Genomic DNA, 25,578 nt, shown 5'->3' on the forward strand with positions numbered 1-25,578 from the left:
AAGAAGATGAATATTCATGAGAGCAGAATTTATCTTTGGTGACAGGTTTCTTAAAATAAAATAAATACTCCCAACCTTGTGGATACCATGCTTGGACCCGAGAGGATTTGCCATTTCAAATTCATCATAAAATAACTGTATTTGGAGAGAATTTTGTTTTTGCGAGAAGAGGGGGTGATTTTTAAAATAGGTGCCATCACAAAAATCTTTGTAGACCCCACTCTCTTTGCAAGGCTGGACTATATGGTTACAGATTGCTTTATTGGAAAATATAAATTTTAAAGTTTCCAATAAGGGCACATACACAAATTTGTCAGTTACAGGAACCTGGTCATATGTGCCTGAAGCTCGATTCCTTCTGGTGTCATACCTCACACCTAGGGGGATCTCAATGGGATCTACCACACCCCACTTGTCGTGGAAGTATTTTTTCCACTTTGCCTCTGTATTCAAATCGGTAAATGGATTTTCAATGCTCTTAAAGTAATCATGAAACTCATCCTGTATGTTCTCATCATCAGGGAGTAAGTTTGCAACATCTTCTTTTACATTTGAATGTAGTTCGTGTACCAGCTCTTCCAAGCTCTCAACAACTGATTTGACAGTGGTAGTTGCCACTCCACTGCTTTCAAGTTTAGCAATAATGGATGCACACATTTCTTTAGTGTTTCGCCTGTTGGCATTACTACTTGTTGAACACTCTGATTGCTCTACTGGACAACCAGAGGCTACACTTTGTTGATCAGACAGTTGAAGTGGAGGGGAGAGTGGCTCATCATAACTGTCAGCTGGAGTATTGTTTCCATGCTTCATATACAGATGCTTTCTAAAGCCTGAATAGGTCAAAAATTTCTGGTGGCATCCACCTTGATCACATGTTAGTTGAAACTTCTTACCAGGATAAAATGCATGTGTGAACTTTAGGTGCCGAACCAACTCTTTAACATTGCTGAATATGGACTTGCACACAAAACACCTTAACATTAACTCAGTTGAGGAGTTTAGATCTCATGTCCTTCACCCTTGGACTTTCATGACAGAGGCCCACATCGATGTTGTAAATGGTGGTCTGTACAAATGTGTACATGTTGTTAAGGGCCTGGTCATAAGAGATGCCGAAAACATAATGTGTTTTGAAAAGTTCATCAAAGGCAGACAGGGAAGACTTAGCCTTGCAGGGAAGGAGTTGCCCATCCACCACGATGTAGTAGTCATGAATACTGCTTTTTGATGTCCCAACTGCCAGGATGTAGGGCTGTCTCCCCTTGTCTGAGCTGGTCACCTCTTGAAGGCTACGGCAAGACTGTTTAGGAAAAAAAAGCAAACATTAACAGCATCCATTGCCTGACTAATTCAACCCTACTCTTATAGACCACTTAGTGGATACAGAACAGCAGCTCCATGTACAGTATCCTCATTGCATCCTAAATTGTGTGTGTGCAGTAGAAGGTTAGCATAGTGAATGATAACAGAAAGAAGAAAAAGAAGGGGAAAAAAAAACAAAAAAAAAAAAACGCGCCCAACAAAAAGCAGTTAATTGCTGAGTGAGTGGAGCAATATGCCAAAAATTGAAATTAAAAGAAAAATTTAATGAAAGACTTTGTTCACCCAGAGGGAACTTCAATAATATTATATTAATAACAAATAGATTAAACAAAAAAAAAAAGGTTTTCAATGTGCTAAACCCTGGAGTCTCAAAGGAAAGATATTGGTGTTGACAGACAGACATTATTTATTTATCCCCAAAGGGAAACTGGGTTGTTACAGTAGTCCAGTGGCATAAACTAGGAATGAAAATAGAAGTAAAATATACAATATAAGTGGAATAAAAATAGCAATAAAATATAAATCCAGAGTGGAATAAAAATAGAAATAAATAACATATGAATATAGAGTGGGTTGGCAGATAAAGTGATGGAATAATAATCAACAGAATATAATAACAGTATGTGGTAATTATGGTAGCAGCATAGGTAAACTAGGAAAGGTCATATGTAAACTTGCGAAAACAGACAAAGCTTAAGTTGTCTTCCGATTTGCAGTTTCCGATTCGCAAAATGTGTAAAGGATAATTCCACAGAATTTTGGAGACTTGACGTGCTTTCCACATGGTCACCCCCCCTTCCCTGTTTTCCAACAGGACCAGGTCTTATGTGGTCTTGATGCAGGAAAATAACAAGAAATTAGGTTAATTTTCCATTTCATTTTCACAAATAGAATAAAAAGGCTTCACAAATAAGAAACTGTTTTTATAAATCTCCTTACAGTTTAGAAAATTTGAGTCCAGGTTTAAATAGTTTAAGTGCTGTAGTTTTTCAATTGGACCTGCTATAAAGCGGGCTGTGTCTCCAAAATTCTGTGGAATTACAATTAACGCATATGGGAAATGGCAGATTGCAAATCTGAAGCCAACTTCAACCTTGCCAAAATTAGGCAGAATGAGTATTTGTGTCAGTATGTGTATTTGCACCCATCATATTCCTGTATGACTAAACTCAATTGCAAATGATTTTTTGGAATATTACTATCAAAATTCCAAGCTCACTGACCTTGTGAAACTTGACAACGTGATCCACTGCTTCCCGGACGCTGATCTTCACAGGTCTCTTTTTCCCACCAGGTGGTGGAGGCAGGAGATAAACCAAGAGCAGCAGTGAGGCCATGTCACTATCCCAGCCTTAAGAAAGGGGAAAAATAGCACTGGGTGTAAAGCTCATGTGGGAGCCAAAAGCAACTTAAAACTTGTTATTTAAAAAGACAACAATAACTGAAAGTTACTTGGGACATCTTCATCTGGGTTCTCCTCTGCAGCATGGATAAGAGAATCAAGTGTGGGTGTCTTGGTGAGGTTCCGTGCTTCTTTTATGATTTTTGTCTTAAGGAATGTTCCCCACTTCTCCAGGAGCTTTGAAGAGGTCTCCTCTCCAAACAACATCTGAAAGTCTTGCAGGACCTGTAGATGAAGACACAACACATAGTACATTTGCCAGTTATGGTGAAAAACGTGCATTTGCAGTATATGCATCATGATGTTTGAATACTAGCATTATTTATCTTACACACATCATTTTGTTACTAAACTCACCAGTCCTTTTGTGTTCAGGAATCTTGGGAAGACAGTAAACACCGTGCTGGATTTCTCAGGATTATGAATCAATTTCTGTCTGTACTGGAAGGTTTGTCTCATTTTCATGAAGGTCTGCTCAACATCTGTGCTGTGCTTCAGTAGAGAAATGGCCTCCCTACACTGGTCTCCATCCAACTGATGAGCAGTAGTCACCTCTCTTTCAAACTCTGGTCCTCTTTCTTTTGTTTCCCTACTGGTGGTGGAGCTGCTGCTGCTGCTGCTGCTCCTCCTGCCAAGGCTAAATTCTCGCTGCATGTTTTTTAACTTCCAAGCAATGTAGCCCTCATTACTGCTGGCATCAAAAAAATGCTCCTAAACACAATCATAAATCTCGTTAAAGGCACATAGGCCTCTAGTGAAAACTCTAGTAAGACAAACAAACACAACGTTACTTTTGTATTTAATGTAACTGTATACTCACATATCCTTTTTGAGAGAAAGGATCTTTAAGTGATGGGAAAAGTCCAACAATCCCCATAGCATAACGGGTCCTGATGTCCATGGGTGGAGCATTCCTGAATGGGGGTATGGGAACACATTTTAGAATATTCATTCCAATTCAAAGCTATTTATCAGAACTTTAAAAACTCAAATGATACCAGAGGAAAAATGTCATTTTATCTTTGTGCCAGTTTCAATGTTGGTGGAGATTTGCTATATACTACAGAGAGGTTTCAAACTCTTCTCAAGACACACTGTAATAACAATCTGCCTATGACAAATTTGACCTATGTTGTAACTGAAATGATGGGGAGCACATGACTTGTTTTCTCATACAGTGAAATACTTACCCGTACTTCTCAACCATATCAGCAACAACAATGTTGACGAGCTTCCGTCGTACTTGGTCTGTAATTTCCCTTGTCTTGCTGTATTCTTTGAGTATCTTCTCCCCTCCTGCCTTTGTTTCCAGGACTGTTCTGATAAGCTTGGCAAGGAGCAAAGCAGACACAAATGTCAAACAACAATGAAGCCCAATAACCAACTACACTAAAACAATTTAACATTGTGCAAAAAATATACCTCAACAGCTTAAATTGTGGTATTACCTCTTTCGCCTCTATGCTGTCATCAATACGCAGCCTCTTTGGTGATGTGAGGGACTCCTCAGTCTCAGATGACTGTGATGAGAGAGACAGGGTGTCTGTACAGGAAGACTGTGCAGGGGACTCTGAGAAGGAAATATATTATGTAATTCATAATCTATTGTGATATAGATCAAGAATAGCACTGCTTTGGTTAATTGTTAATATCTAGCCGTTGTGGTCACTGTAGTTTGCATATTCTGTTCTTTCTAGCAAATATTTTCATGTTTGCTAACCCATTCCTGACTAGAAAAAGCTGTTATTGCATAACAGCATGTGTGAATGCTGTCATGCTGAATGATTGGAATAAAATGCTGAAAAGTGGCTGAAAAGTGGCTGAAGATGGTTAAAAAAGGCTGAAATGTCTGTTGAATAAGTATTTATTAAGCTGAAGTGAAAAGTTAAAGTATTTAAAGCTCAAAGTGGAGTTAAAAGGTGCTGAACTGGTTTAATGTAGAATAAATCATTGTAAAAGACAGAAAGAGCTGAAACAGAGTTGAATTGGCAGCATAACCACAGTCCATGTAAGTGAGCAGCAAAGGACATGATTAGAGGACAGACAGAGGAGGAGAGATAGAGGAGGACATGTGGCCTGTTGTAATGAGAAGGACAAGGGGGGGACAGGAGAAGAGGACAGAGGGACATGCCTGGACTCAATAGGAGGCCAAAACCAGGTGAGAAGTCCATAATCTGGATCAATAAAACTGAATGAATTAGGTCAAAGGTCAGCTGTCTGCTCACAGCTGAGAGCAGTCAGTGAGTCGTCATGACAACGGCCCCTCACTCAGCTGACAAACAGAGAGCAGAACTGCACTGATCCAATCACTTTGCGCACCTCCTGAACAACTGTTCATTAAAAGAGAACTATAAAAGTTATCCAAATAATTTTTTCACCGTGAGCGCCAGGAGGGTCTGGGGAACGCAGGGATGTGGTTTATTTTACTGTAAAGTGAACAGAATTTAAATGGTGACAAGTTAAAAACACATGAGAAATGCATTTTCCTCTTAGAATCCAGATTTGAATGGAAGTCTATGGGAGCAAAAGTAGACTTTTCCTTGCTTGGAGAGGCATAGCTCGAGATCTGTAAATCCCAGCTCTGTCATTCTTGGTTCTCTTCGAAGCCAACTAAAATTCCTCCGTTTTGATGTATAATTTATGTCTCTACGATGAAAGTTGTAGGAGTTATGAGAATTTGTTTGGAGTAGTGGAACAGGCTGAAAGGTTAGAGTGAGGGCTAGAGTGGGAGCGAGTGGAATGAACATTCTAAAAGTTATTGATTTTTAAACTGCCATAAATCAATAACGCTAAAAGATATCAAAAAGTTGAATAGAAGTTTAATAGCCCAATCCCTTGTGAGTTGTTTAAAGTTTGAATGGTGTTTCTAGCTGAAAGTATGCTGAAGTTCTAAGAGCTGAAAGAGCTGAAAGTTTTGAAGGAGTTGAAGGCTGAAGAGCTGAAATCCTATTGATTTCAATGGGAGCTGAAGATCAATAAATGATCAATAACTTGAAAAGTTGAACAGATATCAAAAAGTTGAATAGAAGCAGGAATCTCCTGAAGGAGCTGAACGTTTTGATACCAAAATTGTTGAAATCGGCTGAAGCTAGCTCAAGATGTTGAACGTCAAAAAACGGCGGAAGAATAATAATAATAAGAATAATAAAGAAAAACAGGAAAACTATAGTGTGAATGCTTAACAGCATTCACACAAATATCAGTTTAGTAGCTATACATTAAACTGAAACCCTGATATATGTTCACTAGGGCTAGGCAACAGCAATCTTTAAACTGCAGGGGGCACAATGTTTGGCCAAGAGAAACAAAAATAAAGAAATAAATTGTTTAGTATATATCCCTGCAAAAAAAAAGCACCTTGTGCACAATTTCTTACCGATCACTGAATGGGCATCAACAATAGTCCAGAGAATGTCTGATTTTTCTTCTATGACATCACTGAAGACTTCTTCATCAACCTCTGTTCCCGTTTCATCCGTTAGATACATGCTGGTGTCACTGGGAATCCCAAACTTCTCCTTAGCTGAGAACATTTGTAAATGTATTAATATAAATGCACTAAAAACTTTTTACTGATGTGCTATGGCATCCCATTAACAAGTCTCACTGTTTTATTATGTACTGTGAAACAGTACATAGTAAACAACTGAAAAAAAAAATAGAAACCAGTAAAGAAGTAAATTAATAATATATTAAAATAATAATAGCAATAAAAACTGAATACCCGATTAATCATTTTTCTTCGATTACAGTGTTTATAATTTTGAGAAGGCAATATTTTAAACATGATTAAAATCAGATTAATTATCCAGCCCTAGTTTAACCAATAAAAACATATTACCTTCTTTCAAGATTGCAGAGTAAGAGATTCCATTTAGTTTGATGTACTTCTTCTTTCTTTGATACTGAACTTTGAAGAGCATTGCTGTTTTTGTTCCTTTAAAATAAAAAACAATCACAACAGAGAGTTAACATTACTTATCTTATACACCTTGTACTTAAACTGAAATACCTTATTGTATTTATCTAATTTACATAATAGTGTGTAGTTGTTGTGTGGAATGATGTTTGTTCTCTAGCAGTTCGGGATCTTCCCCATTTAGGCCGATGTAAACATGACTCACACAAACTACACCGGTTGCTTATCCACTAAAACACATACATGATGCTTAGATCGCACGTTCTTGACAAGAGAGGCCTCAGTACCAGGAACGCCTATCAACACACACGTATGAACGTTCAAAGATGGCGCGCTCCGACGAAGGAGGCTAAGCTGATCAGCCCTGCCCTGCATTAGAACTAACATGACACTGTTAGCTTTGGTCGGGTGATTTTAATTTTTGGAGCCCAAACCGTTAGCATGTTTTACTACCTGGGTGCGCGTGCACTGCTGCGTGACGCTGGTTGCATCAGTGGCCGCCGTGGCACATGCGCGCCTGCATCGTATAAAAGTATACTAAATTATGTCGTTGCGAGTAAATTATGGACGCTACCCACTCAGGACACATGGATTACATTGAACTGAAAAAAAAAAAAACTGAAAGTGTTCCAGAGTGTAAATCAGCATGAGGGTGAGTAGAAAATGAAGGCACATCATTCTGAGGGTGAAGTATTCCCTTAAACACTAAACCCATCACTCTCACACATAGAAAACACTCACTATTTTATAAGCGTACATGTTTCTATATGTGGGGCGAGCAAGTCTGAAGCAAGTTGGAAGCAAGCTGAGTAGCAAGTTGACATCCCTCCACGTCGGTTGCAGACACAAACCCACTTCGCTTAGCAAAACTAAGCTAGCAATAGCGCCTCCAGACAAACACAAAACATGCACTGACACAAAAGAAGGCGTCTGCCCCCTTACCTATCACTACTACGCAAGACCATGGGACGTGAATGCAATTACGAATCATTGTTATCCAAGCACAACTTGGCATCTAAATAACATGTCGCAAAGTAAGTGACAACATTACTTTCAAAGCGCGTTGCTACTCCGCCCGCTGTGGCAAGGAGGGAAGGTAGCCACATTCCCTGCACTCAGGTGCTGCATGCGCATAAAACACAGGTGTACGGTAGAAAGCAGAAGCATGAACTACATACACGCGCCAAGATGGTTTTGCGCGCGGTGAATCCACCCCGCTTGGTTAGCTAACCCGAGTTCAATAGCTAAGGCTAGCTTAGGACGCACCATCTTGTGTTTGTAGGCATGGCGGTGATTTTTTTTCTTTTTTTCTAATGACTGAATAGACGAAAGAAAGAACTAACTATTCGCGCTTTATTATGGCATTCAAAAATCGAATTTCACTCTAAATATTTTGCCTCCAGATGACTGCTAATTCATTGTCATCCATACCCAGATTAACCGCACGAAGTTAAAACACAGATACCCGAATAAACACGGTACAAAATAGGCATTCATGACTGTCTAAACTATTTCAAGCAAGTGACAGTGATAAAAGTAAGCAATTTCTTACTTGGTATACGGTGCAAAAGTCCTCCGTGTCCGTCAGCTTGCAACAACGATCCGCCAAAAAATAACGGCTCTCAGCTGGGTGTGGCAAAATGTAACGTACAGCGACGTCATCACGTCGGATTGTCGAGATGCGGACCGAGGAGACTCAATCAATAAATGCACACTGTAGGATTACAATGAACTCTACAAAAACTACACCAACACCACACCAATAATTAACACCACAAAGTGTCACCTGTTTACATACAGACAGAGTGCAGTACACCCATTCAACTCTACAGTGTTAAAAATCTACTCTGTTAAGGAAAACTCTGGAAATTTAACACTATTCAATTTGCTGTGTGTGCCCAGATCAGATGGGAAACATAAGTTGATTAAAACACATGTTTGCTAAAAGACTGGAGCGAAAGAAAACAGCACAGTTTTAGAAAATACACAAACTGATGGCTCAGGGAGGAAAACAGATTATAAAATAAATTAGAAACATCTACAAAAATGCTGCAGCTGTATTTGTAACAGACGTGTGTGTATGATGAAACTAAAACATCATAGTGTTGGACTGATTTCAAAGAGCTTCTTCACTCAAACTCCTCCAAATGTTTCCCTTATTCTTGTGATCCTGTGCTTTAGAGTAATGTGCCAGTTTCAGGTAATATTAAATCATTATTAAAGGTCATAAATCTGCAGTCATAAATGGCATTAAGTCATCAATAAAGGTTAATGAATTTGACTTTTGAATAAAGAACATCAATTCTGCAAAAAGTATTGTTGCTAAAATCATTGATTGTAATTAGACACAATCACAAATTTAATGGCTGCTGTTTTCACTCTTTTTATCCATAATTGTCATGAAATTATATTTATACAGATTATGGTCCTGTGATTGACTGGTGACGGGTCCAGGGTGTACCCTAGTAGCTGGGATTGACTCCAACTCCCTGCACTGCAATAGGTGACTACAGCCAATGGATGTATGTTTGTATGGCTGTATGGATGGATGGATGGATGGATGGGTGGATGGATGGATGGATATTTTCTAATATTAAAGATCTCATCTTCTACTCAACAGTCCAGCTCTTTGGCTCAACTAAGTATTGAATAAGCTGCATGCACTTATGCTCAAGATGATATTGTTCAATGAAATCATGATCTTGTATTTAAACAAAAAGACTTACAAAAAACTAAAAACAAAAAAAAAAAAAAAGATATGCACTGCCTCTAGCATTACATGACAGCACCTGGGTACAACTGGACTCACAGCAGTCTGACTACCACTTAATCATGATGTCCCATCTTGTTTGAGTTCTTACTTACAAATGTAAGTAGCTTTAGATAAAAGCATCTGCTAAATGACTGTAGAATAGAATAGAATACAATTATACATTTTTTCAACAATTTCATATGGGTTTCAGGGGTCCAGCAACATTGTTTTCCCCAAATTCAGCCTTGGTCCTTAATTTCAGCCATTCCAAATGTGGCTCTAGTGAGCTCTAATGAGAATGGGCTGTTTCTGTGTCCGAACCCTTAAATGTTCATAAGTGGTGCCTGTCCAACTGTTCTTATTTGTGCTATGTGCCATCTTCACTTACACATCTTAGACCTCACAAGTGGTCCCTTTACTTTGACTCCAAATGTTTTTAGATAGATCATGTGGTTGTAGAGATACACTCATTTCATTATGGGTCTGCAATTTTCAAGCAAAAGCCTAAAAAAGAATAAATTGTAAAATACCTCTTAATGTCAACTCAGAAAGAATTTAGCCGTCTACACCAGGGGTTCCCAAACTTCCCCTCTGTAAGGGGTCCCTGGCCTTACAGAGGAGAGAATTTGCCAAGGACCCTTATCATAATCCTGATGCCAATAAATGAACTCGCTCAGAGAGGTAAGTGGTAGGAAAGGGAATCAATATTTGCAAGGCTTCAGCGGTGAGTTTGGGACACTTGTGAAAGCAGGGTGGAAGGGGAGTCAAAAGCTTTCATGATTAACCTGCTGAAATCAAATTTTCGATGTCTCGGCACTGGATGATTCCAACAGTTCCTCCTCTATCTGACCTGTGAGGAGATTTGCCGTCACTTGTTGAAGTGAATGTTTAAGAGTATATCTGTTGTGTTGCTAGCTACATGCTAATCCACGGCTGGAGCCATGTGGTAGGTGCAGAATATAATATCTCCAATAAAGAGAGATAATGTAAATTGCCTTCATCATATCCATTTTTAATTGGTTCAACACTAATATAAGAAGAGCTTATTTCTGGTTAATTTCCTCATTGGTCATAACGTTATTCACTTAATCAGAGCAAAGCCTTTATGTTTTTCCTGGACCCCCAAACTATTATTTATGGATCCCTGGAGGTTGGGGTCTATGCTATATCTTTTGAGGAAGAATAACATGGGTTGTCTGAGGCCTGCTATCATGTTCAAATGAACTTCAGGAAGTATTTTTAGACAAAATGGGGAAGCATGAACAGCTGTATTAAACAGAGACAGATAGCATGTGGGATTTAAATGTCATGAGGGGGCAGCCTTGCATTGTTGTCGATAAAAGCATAAGCTGACAACTGATCCATTAAGCAAAACTAAATCTTTTCCAACTTTAACCAGTAAACAGCTGCAGTGTGAAAATCATTAAAGTGGGTGTCACAGATTCTGACAGTAAAAACTGTTAAATCCTGTGAAAACAACAAATACATTTCCAGTGTTTGCTATCAGACTGCATAATTTCAATCAAAACGATCTGCATGTCTATTGTGTTGTTAACCTAATGGTACACTTCCTTGCAGTTTGGGTGAATTAAGCCTTTTACACTAACGGTTGTTTCCCCTTTTGCCCTGAGTAATGATCCTATTTTAAAAATGACATTGTAGCAGAGCAAGGCCCAAACCACAATCACTTCCACATTTCTAACAGCCGGGCTGCAGAGCGGCCACTAGGATGGCCATATGTGTTTCTATGGGCTGCTGTTCCCCATTTATGTGTGTGTCAGTTTGTGCACACATGCTCATAATTTACATGGTTTCTGTGTGAGTGCTGGTCTGTTTACATGCTCTTGTCATGTGCACATATAGCATTTATCCTTGCTTATTTGTATGAAATTGCATGCGCTGATGTAGATTAGCAGCAAATGTAAGCTTTGATTTATTTGCTGGTAACCAAGACAACATGTGCATGCAATGTCTTGGGTTTCACATTGTTTATATTTTGCAAAGCACATGCATACATGTAAGCATTGAGTCTTTTGTGTTTACTTGTTTTTTTTTTTGTTTTGTTTTGTTTTTTTTTTTCTCGTGTGTATTTTTGGTTTGTTTGCATTGTTGAACTTTGAGGAATTTTTGATGAGCACTTATGTGTTTATGTTACTTGTGCATGTGGGTATGTAAATATCTTTTTGTTAATAATTTAAAAGGTTGATACCATTACGTTGAGAATATTTTTGCAAGTTTTTTTCATTCTCAGAGAGTTGTTTAAGAGTTGAGATTTTTTTCTGTTTAAGGGAGCTAGCTGATCTCAGAGATTTACTAAATCCTTTTTCATTTGGATGCAGGATAGTTGGAAAACACTCGACATGCAGCTGTGTGGCTTTCAATATATAATTTAAAAAAACTTGATATATGACACTATCTAAGGGATAATTCATTCCACATGCGTGAATGCAACCTTCATGAGCCATGTTTACATGGATGCAGGTATTAATATTAAAAGTCTGATCGGAATAAAAGTACTTCATTTAAACAGACCAACTGGAAGATTCTGATCCAATCGCATTCATTCAGACAGAAAATTTATTCTGATCGTGGTGGGTGGCTTATACTTACTGGTTTTATGATTGGCATGCATAAAAATGCATATTCTATTCTAGTAGAAATTATCCGTAATGCATGTTAGTTAGATCAAATGTACGTCAGCATAAAATAATCCTGCGCTTTACATTACAGCTTGTATTGAACTGAAAAATAAAGAAAATGAAAACATTGTAGAGGACTAGTAGAGGACATGGTGGAAGCAAAGCAGAACTGGTCGGAATGTGATACAATGTGTTGCATGAGATTTTAAAAGAATTTGAAATTATTAAAGGAGGAGAAACTGACATCGGTAAGTTGACACACAGCAGTGTTTGTTTGCATCAGGAATAATTTTTTCTTCTTTTACCGTGTATGAAAAAGTCAGAAAACTCTATAATTGTCATAATGATTAACCATGTTTAAACATGAACATGACTGAAATGATGTTTTCAGGGTCCACGTAGACAGTAAAAGTCTGATCAGAAATGGAACCTGATTAAAGAAATTTTGTGCATGTAAACATGGTTACTGAAATCTGGGCTTGTCCTACTCCATGTTTTAGTAATATAGTGATTATCTTTCCGATCTTCATTTGATTGATTGCATTTCTGATAGCAATAATAAATATTTTAAAATACTGTGCAGCTTTTGTGCATCTAAGGGTGCATTCATGTTGTGATAGTCTATGGGACTTGGTTTGATTGGATGGGGAAATCCGAAAAAGTTCAAACCTTGATTTGATTTGGTTTGTTTTCACACTGAGCTTTACTGCAGTGGACCAAACTGCCTGGCCAATGTCATGCAGTTACTACAACTGCTCACTAGGGGGTGGTATTCCCTGAAACAACCACTGACCAACAAGAAAGAAGAAGAATATCTGGCTCATTGATAAGCCAGGGCCAAAAACGGCTCGTTCACTGCAAGTAATACTGGAGCACCACCAAGTTTATTTGGTCTTGGGGTTTCTGTTTTTACTTTGGTGTTCAAATCTAATGCATTTTTCACCAGGATCTGTCCAGAATGAGCAGCACGAAAAACAAGATGCGAAGTGTCTGAGATGTTGCGCACAATGTGTCCTCCGTCACATCCTTTGGTGCACTGGATGGTCTGTTTGCAGTTAACCAAGAACCCTGGTTTTCAGGCAGACCAGAGTTTGCCTCTTTGGTCTGCACCAGATTCCGATCATGAGTTCACACTGCTCCAAATGAACCATACAATCCATGGAAGCAGACTACCGTTCATTTAAAATGGACCAAACAGTACCAGTGTGAATGCATCCTAAAAGTCTCCATCGTTACAAATCCCAAAACTGACACCCTAAGACTTTATCCTTGTGAACACTTATTCCAACGACCTAAAACTCCTCACTCACAGGCACATTTTTCAATCTAGTGGCTCGTTTACTTTCCGCGCAGCTAGTTTAGATTGATGAGCTGACCAGTCAGAGAAAGCGGAGCCTTTCATGAGGGAAGGTTTAAAAAGACAGGAGTTTAAAAAAAAAGCTATAATGTGCTGTAAAAGAGCAAGACAAGAGTAGTTAAAGTCAACAAGGATGCAACCACGAATGTGAGACAGAAAGACCTTCTGACCCTCTGACTCTGTAGAGTTAACGTAGCCCAGTGCTCCTCATCTCACCAGCTGGAAATAATTATCAGCAGTTCACTAAGATTGAGCTCTCTCACTCACTTTCTCTCCTTTCTCTTCTTCCCTCTGGCTTTTCCTCTCTCTCATGCCCTCGTCTTCCTCCTCCCTGACATCTCCCCCTTTCCTTCTTCACCTCCTGCCAGCCCTCAACTTGTTTTCCCTTTAAGCCTCTCACACAAGTACTTACACTTGGATGGATGCACTTCTGGAGAACATGGTGTAAGCGTGTAAACATCCACAGACAGACATGGATATACCAGCATGCTTGTTGCATAAGTAACAGGGAAATCCAAACTTCTATGCTTCACATATTCAGCACAGAAGCTCACAAATCACTTTGTTTTTTGTTTTTTTTTTCACCACTCAAAGAGTTTAGTTTTTTGATTGGATCAGGTCAGAAATGGGTCTCCATCTCAGTCCCAGTCTGTACCATGCACCACACTGACCAACAGCTTAAGTGTGCATGTCCATCAGAGCCATGTCAATGAGCGGTAGCCGTGGATTTAGAGCCTGTTGTTGAACACACTCCTCAAAAGCCAAACTTCTGGCTTGCGGCATGTGTCTAATGAATCAGCTCTCTGTGGTAAACACTTACCACCATGCAACCCAAGTTTACAGTGGCTGCCATCCAGAGGAGCAGGCGTGAGTGCAATAAGTAACACATCTGTTTGGTGATTCAAGCAAACACACAGGGAAACACACTCTCACACAAACAGGAAGCAAAACTTACCTGTTTCACAATGTAGTTGAAAAGTTCACTGCTTGGAGACAAATCCAGCAACTGGACCAGTGCTTCCTGCAGAAAATGGCATTCTCCTCAGAGAGAGAAAAGCGTAGAGAGAGGATGGAGGACCAGCTCAGATCCTGTCCGATAAGCTGACTGGGGTTACCGAGGAGCTGGCTGGCTTAAAGGAAACACAATCCTCCTGCAGGCGGCAGAGAAACAAGTCTGTTGGCTCAGCGGCAGCAGCTCCAGCGGTTTGCTTCGTCTCCCCCCCCACCCTTCACCATCTAACGGAGCTCAAACACACTTGTACTCTCAGTACGTTTAGGTCATGCTCAAAGTATGTTCTGCAAGCTCAGGGAAACCACATCCTGTCACATATTTACCTCCCTCCCTTTTCAACCTATCTTTCTCTGTGGCGATCTCCCTCTCTCTGCGAATGCCTCCTTTCCTGTGTCTTTCTCTCGCTGCCCTGTGATTGTCTGAAGCAACTGAGCACTCTGACCCAGCGTCTGCTCATAACAGCCTTTCTGCCTCTGTGTCTGTCTCCCCGGCAGCCGCACCAGTTCCACACGACTGACTGAAGAATCCATCTGAGGAGAGGACGGGGGAGAGAGGAGGGGAGGGAAAGAGAAGAGTGGTGGAGGAGGGGGATGACAGAGACGAGGAGGGGGGGGTTTATTGGGAAATACCAGACCTGGAGAATGGGAAGAGAGGATGGAGGAAGAGGGTGGTGTTGCTTTAGACATAAAAAAGACTTAAAGATGGGCAGACAGACATAAACCCAACTGTTGGGATGTGAAGCAGACCAAATGCAGTTTCACATGGTTGATATATACTCATTCTTTATGCTGAGTTTCAAAAGATGGTGATAAGTGTGACTTAAAAGGTTAGTTTATTGAATATGGATGTGAAGCATGTGAGATTCTCAGCACTTGTATTCCTCTGTAGTGGTTGTTTATATTTAATACATCCAGGTCACGACCCCTTATAGAGCTGAAATTATTATCTAAGCCACATCTTATGAGGGACTACTGAACTGAAGACACAGCAGCTCTCTGATATGTAAACTTTGATTTCCAACCTAACGATTGCTTCAGTGCTTCAACAAGCACAGCATCATGGATTCATGATGGTACAGAGCCTCCTAACTGCACCAGTGTTAATGAAAGATTAAAATTTATTGTTGTATTACCGTAAGTGACTGTTTTCTCCCTGGTTGACCATTTTAGGATGATGGATTTGATATTACCCAGATTTAAGTAATTAAACAACTGTGGCTTCTCTAAATGCCTGATGAGTATCTTAATTAAAATTGAGTAACTGTTTTTGGATCCATTTCTGTTCACGCTGTGGCTCTGTAGAAGTATTTCAGGGTTTTGAATCCCTCGAGATTTCCTTCTCAAACAGTAGAGCATCAGCTGAATGGGCTGTATAGGTTCGATGTACAGAAAAGAAACTTCAAACAAATTATAGAGCTTCTTTGTGTCTGCTGATATAAAATGCAAAGCAGTCATTAAAAATAGGAAAAGAAAAACTGGTATCAGTGTTGTTTTCACAGCTTGTTTAGATAAAAACAAAACATCAAAAAGGCAAATTCATGGTTTGGTTACTATAACTCAAATTCCATATTGAAGTCATGAGATAAAAAGTAAATAATGTCCAGGAGAACTTGGGAACTACAGAGAAAGGCCAGTTTTAGAAACAATTGCAGCTGTGTTTGATTTTTCTCAGCAATGTTTTTGTTGCATCACTTTAAACAGTAAAGGAAAACTAATCTTCGCAACATTTCTAAATTTAAACCTCTTGTGTCCAAGGCTAAATTGAAAGTGATCATCCATGCTTTTATATCCTCACGTCTGGGCTAGTGTAATAGTCTTTTGAACTGTTAAAATAAGAAGAAGTTTAACTGTATTCAAGCCATCCAAATCTCTGCTGCAAGACTTTTAACCGGTTTCAGCCTCCCTTTACTGCCCTAGATAGCAGACATGTTTAGGCCAAATCTGGGCTACTTTTGGCTCAGGTATGGCACTAGCAAGTGTTGTGTGGGCCAGAAGTGGTCTAGATTTCAGTTGTCAGTCTGGCTTGGATTATGGCAAGTCTCCCGTGGGTCACATGTGGTCCAGATGCGATTTATGGGCCTGGACATGGATTATGGCAAGTACTTTGTGGGCCAGAAGTGGTCCTAATGTGGGAACTCTTCCTTAGCCCTTCCTTTTACCCTTCCAGTGTCCTAGTGGCCATGTGACTGAGACACACTCACGTTTAGTCAGCATTGTAAGTCAGGGTCAAATTTGGGCCAAACAAAAATGCACATTTGGGCCAAATGTGGGCAAAACATGTTTTGCTATCTGGGTGGGTTACCAATAAAGTTAAGAATACATTTTAAAATCTTTACCTATGAGAGCTTTGCATGGTCAAGCTCCTCCTTATATCTATGACCTGCTTCAGATTTACTCACTGACCTGCAGTTTGAGGTCAGAAGGCCGGATGTTACTGATGGTCCCAAAAACTCACTTTAAGAGTGTAAGTGATTGCTCTTTTGAAGACGTGACGCCAGTGTTGTGGAACATTCTTCCTCGTTCCTTTCACTGCATAGACACTGCTGTTATATTTTAAAAAGCAGTGAAAGACTTGGCTTTAAAACAGGCTTTTAGTTCAACATGGGCTTCATTACTGTTTTGTTTTTATTGTATTTTTTTTTTACCTATGTTTTCATTCTTTCTGTTTTTTATTTATTTTTATTTATATTCTGTAAATTACTTTGTGATCAATTAAAAGTGCTATACAGATAAATGTATTATTATTATTATTATTAAATATTATTATTATTATTACTGTTAATATTATTATTATTATTCAGTCAAATAAGTAATATAATATAATGTATAATAACAGTCTAATTGAAATACAAAAAAAAAGAGAGAACCCACCTAAAGAGAAAGGACAAAAGATGTGCTTAGAGAGGATGATTGAGAAAAATGATCCAGAAGTAGCAGGAACTTTAGCTTAAATGTGGGGTGACAATAAGGTTTCATTGTTTAATTCACAGAATGAAGATCTGTCAAAGGCTGACCTTCAAATTATGTGTTTATCCAGAGAATTATGGCACAACAAAGAGGATGTTTATCCAGCAAGTCTCCCATTTAAAAACAGTTCTTTAGGTCAGAGCTTCAATACAGCCCTTAATGGTGTTATGTGACTTACTGCCCCCTACAGGTAGCAGGGGGGAAATAATGTTGGATGGTGCTGTAGCACCTTTAAACATGAATACCTTGGCGACATAAGTTCAATCCCAGAAAATTATTGCTACTTCAGTGTTACATTCAATTAACAACAAGATGCGAGGAAATCGTTTTGTTGCTCTCTAGTTGTACAGAAATTGAAAGTACTTGATTTAAGCTACAAAACTATCAATTATTTACATGGCCGTCATCCTGATGAAGGCCATCTTGCTAGTTGCCTCTGCTAATGTAAACACAACACATTACAATGAAACTCTGGCTCAGTACAAATAAACATGGGAATTTGTAAAAAAAAACTGGGCTTTCCCTTCCCTGTCCTCGCCAAAAATCTCAATCACACACTAGTTAAACTGGGCCAACTGTATGAAAACATACACAACTGTTTTTGATAAACAGTTGATTTCAGTGCAGTTTTCTGTTTTCAGTCAGTAAGTAAAGCATTTTAATTAAACCCAACAGCAATGTCTGATTGAAAACAATGTTCTCAACAATTCCTACACTTCATTTTAGTCCAGCTGTGAGTAGACTAAAATCTATGACACTACTGTCAAGTCATGTGTTGTTTGAGTAATGTTTTATGCAGAAGTTTACTCCACGAGGCATTCTGACTACATCAGTTCCTTAATTATAGTCAGAGAGTAATGGTATATTTATGATGCTGATGTTGCCATGTAAACAAAAGGGAGATGTGCTGTTAATCTGTAAAACCAGATGACATTATAAGTAAAAAATCTCATTTTTCCATTTAGAATACAGTCGAAGGAAGGAAACATCTTCCCCTGGAAGGAGTTTTACAAAAAGTTAAGTTTTGATGTCCAAAACTCTGTTTGCATGTGAAATATACATGTGGAATTTTGCATGTGGCTTTTTCCAAAGCCAGAAAAATCTGAAATTGTTAAAATACCCATGTTCATGTTTTTCACTTCCTGGTTAGGTTTAGCCAAAAACTTTGTTTGGTTCAGTCTGGTTCCCTTTTACTAAGTTGAAAAGAAATCTTAAAACCATACCTAATGAGTTGGAATTCCACTCACCAATAGTCAGCTTGACTTACTAGAGATTTGTGGATTATGGTGGTGGCAGTATCATGATGTGGGCCTGTTATGCTTTCATTCATGAAGCACAAAGCCATTTTCTTTTTTTTTGGGCAATTTGTTTTAAGTTTCTATATGAATTTGTCTTATTTTGTTCATTTAGTGCAGATTTTTGCATCATTTTGTACTTCCATTGCTCATGTTGGCTTCATTGCAAATAAAGTTATTTTGTCATTTTCCCTTCTTTAGCAATAACTACATTTTCTCTCACTGAAGGCAGAAATACTTTTTTTACTTTCCCCATAATATGGTTTGATGCTGGCTGATAAACTTTGTCTAAGTATTTGCCTATTCCTTATTTTCCATCTCATCATTTTTTACGGCTGACTAAAGACACTCCATGACGTTCAGCCATTGCAATGGCTGTAATAACGTTTAGTTCCACAAAGCCTTCTACACTAAACAAGGAATCAAAGATGAGCCTGATCAGTTTATCAATAATGCAAACATCCCCATAAGGGGCCACAGGCGAACTAAATGTGGTTAACGACAGTTTTATGGTTTATGATTTGTCACCATGATGAAATATCCTGGTGACACTCAAAATAAAAAACCTAAAATAATTATGTGCTTTTTGTTGGGTTGCAATAGCAGATGAAAAACTGGACAAATTGCGATTATGATTATCCATCCAGTGCAATGTGGTCATGACTGTTCTCCTGTCAAAGTCATTTTTATCCTAACAGGGAATCCACTCATTCATTTGTCGGTGAACCCTCATTGTGCCACTCGCATTTTACCATGAGATTTTTTCTGCAGGGCTGAAATTAATGATATGTCTCTTTTAAAGATGTCGATTTCCAGCATTTTTTGCTGTCACATCAGGAGCCTCATCAGACTTCAATCAACCTTCTTGCAAGCAGAAACTGCCAAAACACTATTGGAACTGGGCAATGTGAGACCAGTTTTGGAAGGTCATTTCACTCCATTATCCAACTCTCACATCTAAACAGTTCAAAGGGTCATTCTGGCAAATCATACATTTGAAACACCATTAAGAGACCCACAGTCAAAATGAAATGGTTAATGTTGCGTGGATACATGACTTGTTTTCCATATAAACAGAATTAAATCATGAAACTGTTGGTGCTGAGACTCAAAACGCGCTAATGATCACCCACAGTGGTGACGGTCAACATAATTTAGCAGAGGATGGCAGGTGGAAAACACATACACAAAAATGAAAAACATTGCACCAAGAAAAATAATGCTCCCAGGATGTCATCCTCAATTCTTACACTTTACTGGCTTTATTGTTTTGGTGCAAATTAGATGTGTTTAATGTTGTGTAACTTGGAGGGAAACCTGAATTTACCAGTTAAAAACGATCTTGTCGGTCATGCAGCTGAATTTTTTTTTCCTGCTGGAACCTTTGGGACAACTGAAATGTGACAAACAGAGTGAAACAAGTTATAAAGATGGGTAATCAAGCATAGTGTTTATGCAAGCTGTGTTAGTTTTACATGAGTGGCTCGAACAGATAGCTGATTGGATGGGAGAATAAGTGGCACAAAACATATCACTGAATGTGTGTATTGATTTTTTTTAAATAAAACTATTGTTCAGTCAATGAGCCTGTTGTTATTCAAGGTTTCATGTAGCTGTGTTCTTCTCATGGACCTCAGCTTCCTCAACAACTCCCCTGTAACTGGAGATGTGACATTGCCCCCTAGTGTTCACACTGGAAATTGAGCTTTTGTCTTTCAAATACACAACATTTTTAACCATGGCTTTAATTATATTATGGCAGTATGATTGCCTCTTTTTTCCATGTATGAATTGATTTCTCTTGGTAATTATGAGTTCCTCATTTCAATTGATGAATTGATTATAAAGTAGGATTTTTCCTGTATGTCCATATTTTATTATTGCACATCATGTTTCCATACAGTATCAGTGACTGATTTTATTTTATTTTTTATTTGTTGTGTATGATTATATGACTGCTACTATTAGCAATAGCAATGATATAATGATATATGATATAATGATAATGGTCTGGCTAAATACTCCATGCTGATGGGTTCCCAGGTGTTCACTGATTCCTGACAAAGAACACTAACTGAGTGGTTCAATATAAACTGCTTCAAATCAACATTGGATTAGATTTAATTGACATCGAGCATTTGCAACATTTGACTTCCATTCAAACACTTTTTAAATTAAATACTAATATTTCACATGAGACATTTTTGTATCATTAGAAAAAAAATCTACTTTTGATCAGCGTACTGTGACTTCTTTGTAGATTAATTCTATGTTTAGAGCATGTGTCATTGGCACCTTGTCTGGCTGTTTTCACCAGTGAAAGACCCGGATGTGACAAAGTTCACTGATGTTCCCAGATGTTCATGTCTGCCCTGCACTTTCCAGACAGAGATCCAGATCAACCCCAAAATCTAATCACTTTTCTATTTTGGAGATTTCAGGAAAATCCATCCATTTCTTTTTGAATTATGTTGCTAATAACTGCCTTGGTGGAGGTAATAATAATACTTAAATATCATGGGGAGGATCTTTGTTGCTGTTATATCTAAAGATCTTCCATGTCCATCATCTTTGAGTGCAGTTGAGGTCTGCAGTGATATTTAGTGCATCATTCAAATTGAATATAACCCGACTCAATTATTTTGTTAACTACTGCTATCTAAGGTAAATCTGTGGCTCTTATGACTGTTTAAGGCTTTACTGCACTCATTGTCCTGATGTTTGTGCTGCTCTTTTGCCTTTCTGATGGGCTGTTGCAGCTTAGAGCAAATCAGTTGACATGAAGAGTTACATTGTTAGAGAGAGGACAAATTTTCCTGTGTTTGTAGACTGTATATATGTACATGGCTAACATTTCCAGACAGTGACATAGTCTTATGACATTATGAATAGTCACATGTCTGATCTGTGAAAACACAGCTCCATAAATGATAAGCTGCAGTTTTAAAAGAAACGCAAACTAGCTAGTTTACCCTCCGGCGTCAGGGGTAATAAATGTTAAATGTAATGATGCATGTCATGGGTGTAGTTCCTTATGTACCAATGGCGTTTTGGACATCCATATGTTTCTCTCTAAACACAAACTTTTTCCATGTAGACAGAATGAAGTAACACAAATTGAAGTAAAAGCAGCTTTGACTGCTCAAAAAGTCAAGCAGCTCCAAGTGAAGCCAAACACTCAAACTGGCAGGTTATTAAGATGTTGTTCTGTAACAATGCAAAAACGTTTTAAATGGCATATTGGAAATCTTTTCTTGTTTATTTCTGCTTATTAATTTATAGATCCAATCATTGGATAAAGACGGGTGCCACTAACTACATGTACTGTGTGTCCCGGATGTGCTTATTACTTACTAACTTTATTTGTGAAAAACTGAATGTGAAAAGCTGAAAGAGATATTTTGTCCTAGCACTACAGTGCTTCGTGCTCCACCTGCTCAAGAAACTGAGAGCTTTTAATATGACAGATTTTTACTTTGATGCCCTCTAACAACGGTTAATCCAGCATCCATCTTCATCCTGTCTCTTCTCTGACCTCACTTCAGTTTATAAAAGTCCGGACAATGATGAATCTTGTCTCTGCTCTGTTACCTTCCCTTTTTATTTTTCTCACTTCTTTCAATAATGTTCTCTTCTTTGATGAGGCAGCCATAATGTGTGTCAAAACTGCCAGTCTGTTGATATCCAGTTGCTAGCATGAGGCACAGTGCCTCAAAGCACAGCTGTAACATGATGCTCTGGGCTAAAAGAAAAGTTGTGAAGTCCAGTTTCTAAGCCTCACGACACCACCAGGCAACAACAACTCCTCAAATGTGCATAATAAATGTCAGTGTGTCATCAAAACGAGTCAGAAACACGGAGTATTTTGTTGCAAGAAACTTGTGTTGTTGGAACCTTCATTTATAGAGCACTAGTTGAATCCACTCCCATCATTTCAGGCTCATTTAACTTCCCCACTACTAGTAGTAAAACAAAGCTCACCTGTGTAATAAACCAAGCCAGCAATATAACCAGAACAGCCCTGTTGTTTCGTTGATGAGGTGACGCCATTGTGACTCCTTCATCTCTGGACCGTGATGCCATGTTGCATTTTATTTGTGGAAACACGTGATGTGACAAAAGTAATTTCAGGTAAAAAGAAGAACTCTGGACGGCAGCTTGATGTATAATAAAAAAGATGGTTTTATTACAAGAAGTGACATCTTAAACCGATTTCTGCAGAAAAATCTGTGAGGTCTTATTTTGGGAATCCCACTAAAAAACATGTGTGAAGCACTTAATAAGCTTCTTCAGACAAAGACATTCCTCTGTCATGAGTTGACCAATCATGTGGAGACACATATGTTTACATAAATGATGTTTATGTGATGAAGCCCAATCTCTCCTAAGACACTAAGAACCTTATATGGTAAAAACCTGTGTGTGCCTTTCATCAGCCTGTCTATACATGGAGTCTAAAATTCACTACTCTTAGCAAAAAGCAGTCTGCTTAAGCTGCCACCCAGTATAATCTTAATCTGAAAATAAGACACTTCAGCCCAAAAGCCTGTACGGCTGCTCAATGGTAAGGAAAAAGACCTTCATTACTAAGGACCCCTCTTACCATCAGCACCATTTTTCCATCATGTAGAAGTTACAGAACCCAGAAGAAAGAAATCTTTCATCACCCCTGCAACAACTGTTCTAAAAATCACAAAACAGACGCAGCAGGAGGCTCTAAAGGTCCAAGACCAAGACCAGAGCAAGTACTTTTCTACCTCTGTGTTGTTCACAAAGCTCACTGTGACTGGATAAAGCTGACTTCCTCCCTTGGATTTTTCTTATACTAACCTGCCTTAATCTTACAGATACCCCGTCTGTTATCTACTCTGTGTCTTCCACGAGAATCATACTGTTCCCAACCCAAGGTCAGAAACTCTCAGGTCCTCATCACTTTGTGCTCAGGAAAACACATAAGTATGATGAAAAGATAAAGTAAAATATGAACTAAGATCAAAATGAATATATAATGGATAATGTTTAATGAATGTAATAATACTCAATGAATAAATATAATAATAAATTAAGTAAATATATAATAAGGAATTTTCTTCTATATCCATCAACAGCTCAAGCTAGTGATGGTGTAATGGTGTGGGGAAATCTTCTTGGTTCACTTTGGGCCCCTTTGTACTAATCAAGCATTGTTTAATCACTGTTGCATCTCCAGTCTTAGGATTCTTTTGCAGTGTCTTAGGAACAGAGTTCAACATTTGGAGATTTCTGGAAAAAGAGCTGTTGCTCATCTGATTAGGGTGCCATTTGGATCCCACTCTTCTGGGAGAAGACCCCAGAGCAGCCCAGACCATGCTGGAGGGATTAAATATCCCCATCGGACCTGAAAATTACTTGGGATCCCCAGAAGGAGTAAAAGAAAGTTGCCATGTCTGGGGCTCCCTCCTGGACCTTGTTTTAGCAGTCTGAACTTGGATTAGCAGAAAAAATGGACAGTTAAAAAAATATGGGATAGAAAAGGAGCAATATAACCATTTGCTCATTCTGCTTGTTTGGAGGACATGGCAAGCTGTCTGCCAACCATCTGGGATGAATTGTGCAGTTATGGTGACATGAAATTCTGTGAAAGTGTGACACCAATCATAGAGCTAACTGGCTGGAAAGTGTAATGTCTGCCGTGTTTCCAAACATTTTAGTTCAGCTGAGTAAAAGCAGGTTAGCTTAATGCTTAATGCAAAGGGTGGGGAAGACGTCTTATGCAGCCATTTTGTAAATTCTCCTTTTGGCATTCCTCCTGTGCTGGTGTTACCTATCAATAAAGAAATGTGATATTAGTGAAAAAGTTCAGAAACCTCATTATCTACGTTATTTCTCCCACTGCTAATGACAGCTTTCTATCTGTAATAAATTTCAACATTTTTCACCTTTATCTCAACACTTCTACATTTCTTCTTCTACATAAGAAACTGTCTGACAGTCGGCGAGCAAATGTGTTTTTACAAAGTTTTTGCAAGGGTATAGTCCTGATGTGCTGTGGGATTTCTTTTCAGGGTTTAGCAAGCACACAGAGGAAAGTTTGTTCATAAGTTGGTAATGGCAAGAATCCATTTGTGGCAGAACTACTGATTCAGTCAGTCCTTGAGTTCAGGCTCATGAAACCAGGAGGTGCAGTTGTTTATAACACAGTCAGATCCCATGGTTCCTTGTTGAAATGTTAAAGCATTGAACAGTGAAAGTACTGAGCACTGATGTGTCCAATAGTGGTGGGCGGATCAATCCAAATATTGATAATATTTATACCAACCTTGATATTGATATGGATCTATACTAATGTGACAACACTGATACTTTAATGTAAAGCTTGAAAACTGTATGAATCTTTATTTAAAAAAAAAGATGGATAAAGTGGTGTTTCTGTTCACTGCTGTGAAAGTTGCCTATATGGCCAAAATGTGTATTTTTAAGGGATGACTAATAACTTTGTTGTTTACTCGTTAATATATATATATATATATATATATATATATATATATTCATTAATTCTACTGATAAATTTCTTTGCATTAACACTTTAATTTGACAGCCCTCTTAAAAAGTATCGGAAACCAAAACTAGCTCTTTATTTACTTGGTAGTACTGTGTCGATACTAAATCTTCATGAAAGCGTGTTACAAATGTCCCCAAGTGCAATATCCATGAGCTAGCTTGCCATACAACTGACAACTAAAACATTACCATGAATAACCTGCTAGAAAAACAGCTAAATAGACACATAATCAACATGATATATGTTTGATGAGTTCAACTACAAAGCAAGCTATGTAGCCACAAAATATTTTAGGCAACAAATATTACTTTCTTACCTCAAAATCATATTTTCCCTCATGAATTTTGTTGTGTTTGCCTCAAGGCAATA

General features: G+C 38.4%; 2 protein-coding genes across 3 annotated transcripts in view; both read right to left on the reverse strand.

Annotated features, from left to right (window-relative positions):
• LOC121641337 (raftlin-like) overlaps nucleotides 1-14,915 on the reverse strand; it is a 156,646-nt gene extending 141,731 nt beyond the window's left edge. The window contains exon 1 of the mRNA XM_041987422.1: nucleotides 14,351-14,915. The gene's annotated coding sequence lies outside the window, so the exon portion shown is untranslated. The remainder of the gene's footprint in view (nucleotides 1-14,350) is intronic.
• On the reverse strand, nucleotides 989-8,528 carry LOC121641339. Of its 2 annotated transcripts, XM_041987424.1 has the most exons (10): nucleotides 8,200-8,528; nucleotides 6,570-6,665; nucleotides 6,105-6,251; nucleotides 4,177-4,298; nucleotides 3,919-4,055; nucleotides 3,549-3,642; nucleotides 3,086-3,439; nucleotides 2,779-2,953; nucleotides 2,550-2,677; nucleotides 989-1,303 (listed from the first exon to the last, which is right to left on the reverse strand). In XM_041987424.1, the coding sequence occupies exons 2-10, from the start codon at nucleotides 6,649-6,651 to the stop codon at nucleotides 989-991; spliced, it is 1,554 nt and encodes a 517-aa protein (XP_041843358.1). In that variant the 5' UTR covers nucleotides 6,652-6,665; nucleotides 8,200-8,528. The 2 variants fall into 2 exon arrangements, with proteins under 2 accessions (XP_041843358.1, XP_041843360.1); XM_041987426.1 differs by lacking the exon at nucleotides 3,086-3,439.
• Nucleotides 14,916-25,578: the final 10,663 nt, after the last annotated feature.

This window comes from Melanotaenia boesemani, chromosome 6 (genome assembly GCF_017639745.1).
Source record: "Melanotaenia boesemani isolate fMelBoe1 chromosome 6, fMelBoe1.pri, whole genome shotgun sequence".
Taxonomy (NCBI): Eukaryota; Metazoa; Chordata; class Actinopteri; order Atheriniformes; family Melanotaeniidae; genus Melanotaenia; species Melanotaenia boesemani.

Bases quoted from the DNA above. Each gene is read 5' to 3' on its own strand.
- LOC121641339 (XM_041987424.1), bottom strand. From the start codon at position 6,651: ATGCTCTTCAAAGTTCAGTATCAAAGAAAGAAGAAGTACATCAAACTA. The intron at 4,299-6,104 runs GTAAGAAATTGT...TTTCCTTCTCAG, and splicing joins TGATGCCCATTCAGTGATCG to AGTCCCCTGCACAGTCTTCC. The intron at 3,440-3,548 runs GTGAGTATACAG...GATTGTGTTTAG, and splicing joins CTTTCTCTCAAAAAGGATAT to GAGCATTTTTTTGATGCCAG.